Source organism: Echinops telfairi, unplaced genomic scaffold (genome assembly GCF_000313985.2).
Source record: "Echinops telfairi isolate 266 unplaced genomic scaffold, ASM31398v2 ScPeMD7_7407;HRSCAF=8445, whole genome shotgun sequence".
Classification (NCBI taxonomy): domain Eukaryota; kingdom Metazoa; phylum Chordata; class Mammalia; order Afrosoricida; family Tenrecidae; genus Echinops; species Echinops telfairi.
In genome coordinates this window covers 3,083,338-3,084,499 of record NW_022111307.1, presented here as the reverse complement: position 1 = coordinate 3,084,499, position 1,162 = coordinate 3,083,338, and the positions used below count along the sequence as shown (strand labels likewise).

Genomic DNA, 1,162 nt, shown 5'->3' with positions numbered 1-1,162 from the left:
CTCTTTTCCTCTTCATTTCTTTTAGCTTCAGTTTCCCAGCCTACAGAACAAAGGTAGGATGCATTACACCACGTGGTTATACGGGACAAATGAGAGTTCAGAGTGGAGCAAACAGCTAAGCCGGAAAAGTGTGAAGCCTTGAAGCAGTGATCCAGACCTGGGGTTTCTTGAGTCACCAAGGGCCAATTACAAGTTAGCATTTCAGTCTCTGCGCTATAACGAAAGGTTGCTGATTTGAGAGATGCTGCCGTCTGAGGGAGCGTAGGTCTGAATTCTCTGGGAGCTTGTTTGTTTGCTTATTTTCTGTCACCCGGGCTGGAGGTCACCTGCTTCAGAATCAGAGGACCTAAAGCTAAACCTCCTGCGGATGAGTCAATTCCAACTCCTAGGGACCCCTCAGGGCAGAGGAGGACTGCTCAGTAGGGTTTCTGAAGTGGTCCATCGGTGCCACAGAAGACAGCCTCGTCTTGCTCTGGCACAGCTGCCAGAGGGCTTGAACCACAGCCTTGCCCAGCATTTGGCACTGGGCTCAGCAGACTCATACGTTCCTCCACATAATGTTGAAGTACGGGGCTCCTTCCTCCTCAGCTGCCCAAGATACAGGAATTGCTTCAAAAAGTTATTCGGAAAATTTCATTATTTCTTTCATTTCATTTTTCTATGAACTTTAACAAAGTCATCTCCTCATTTTCTTAAATGTATCTCTCCTCCATCACTTGTACAACTCTCCCCTCAGATTTTTAATGTTTATTTTAACAGTTTTATTGATGTGTAATTATGTACCATGCGATTCAGATGTTTAAATCGATTAAAAAGAGAAACGCATCTCTTCAGCGACTAGGCTTCTCGGTCTGTGTACTCAAAGCCAAGCTCACTGCCACCGAGTCCCTTCTGACTCAGGGTGCTCCTGTGGACGGGGTAGAACCGTGAGTTTTCCAAGGCTGTGACTCCTTACGGGAGTAGAGAGCCCCGGCTTTCTCCTCAGGACTGCGCACAGGGTGACTTCTACCTTCTTTTAATTCTCTATCAACTAGCCCAAAATGCAAAGCTTTCCCGGTCCTTCCCCAACTCGATGTGGCCTTTCCTGGCCAGGCCAGGCTGCGTGTCTGCCTGTCTCCCAGGGGCTATCCGTGGATTGCAGTTCAAACGCGCCTGCACACGT

The 1,162-nt window shown here is 48.2% G+C and overlaps 1 protein-coding gene across 1 annotated transcript in view; it reads left to right on the top strand.

Annotated features, from left to right (window-relative positions):
• Positions 1–142, top strand: part of LOC101647152 (lipoma-preferred partner homolog) — a 625,785-nt gene extending 625,643 nt beyond the window's left edge. Inside the window, exon 9 of the mRNA XM_045296410.1 lies at positions 26–142. Coding sequence (XP_045152345.1) covers positions 26–142 — 117 coding nt within the window. The remainder of the gene's footprint in view (positions 1–25) is intronic.
• Positions 143–1,162: the final 1,020 nt, after the last annotated feature.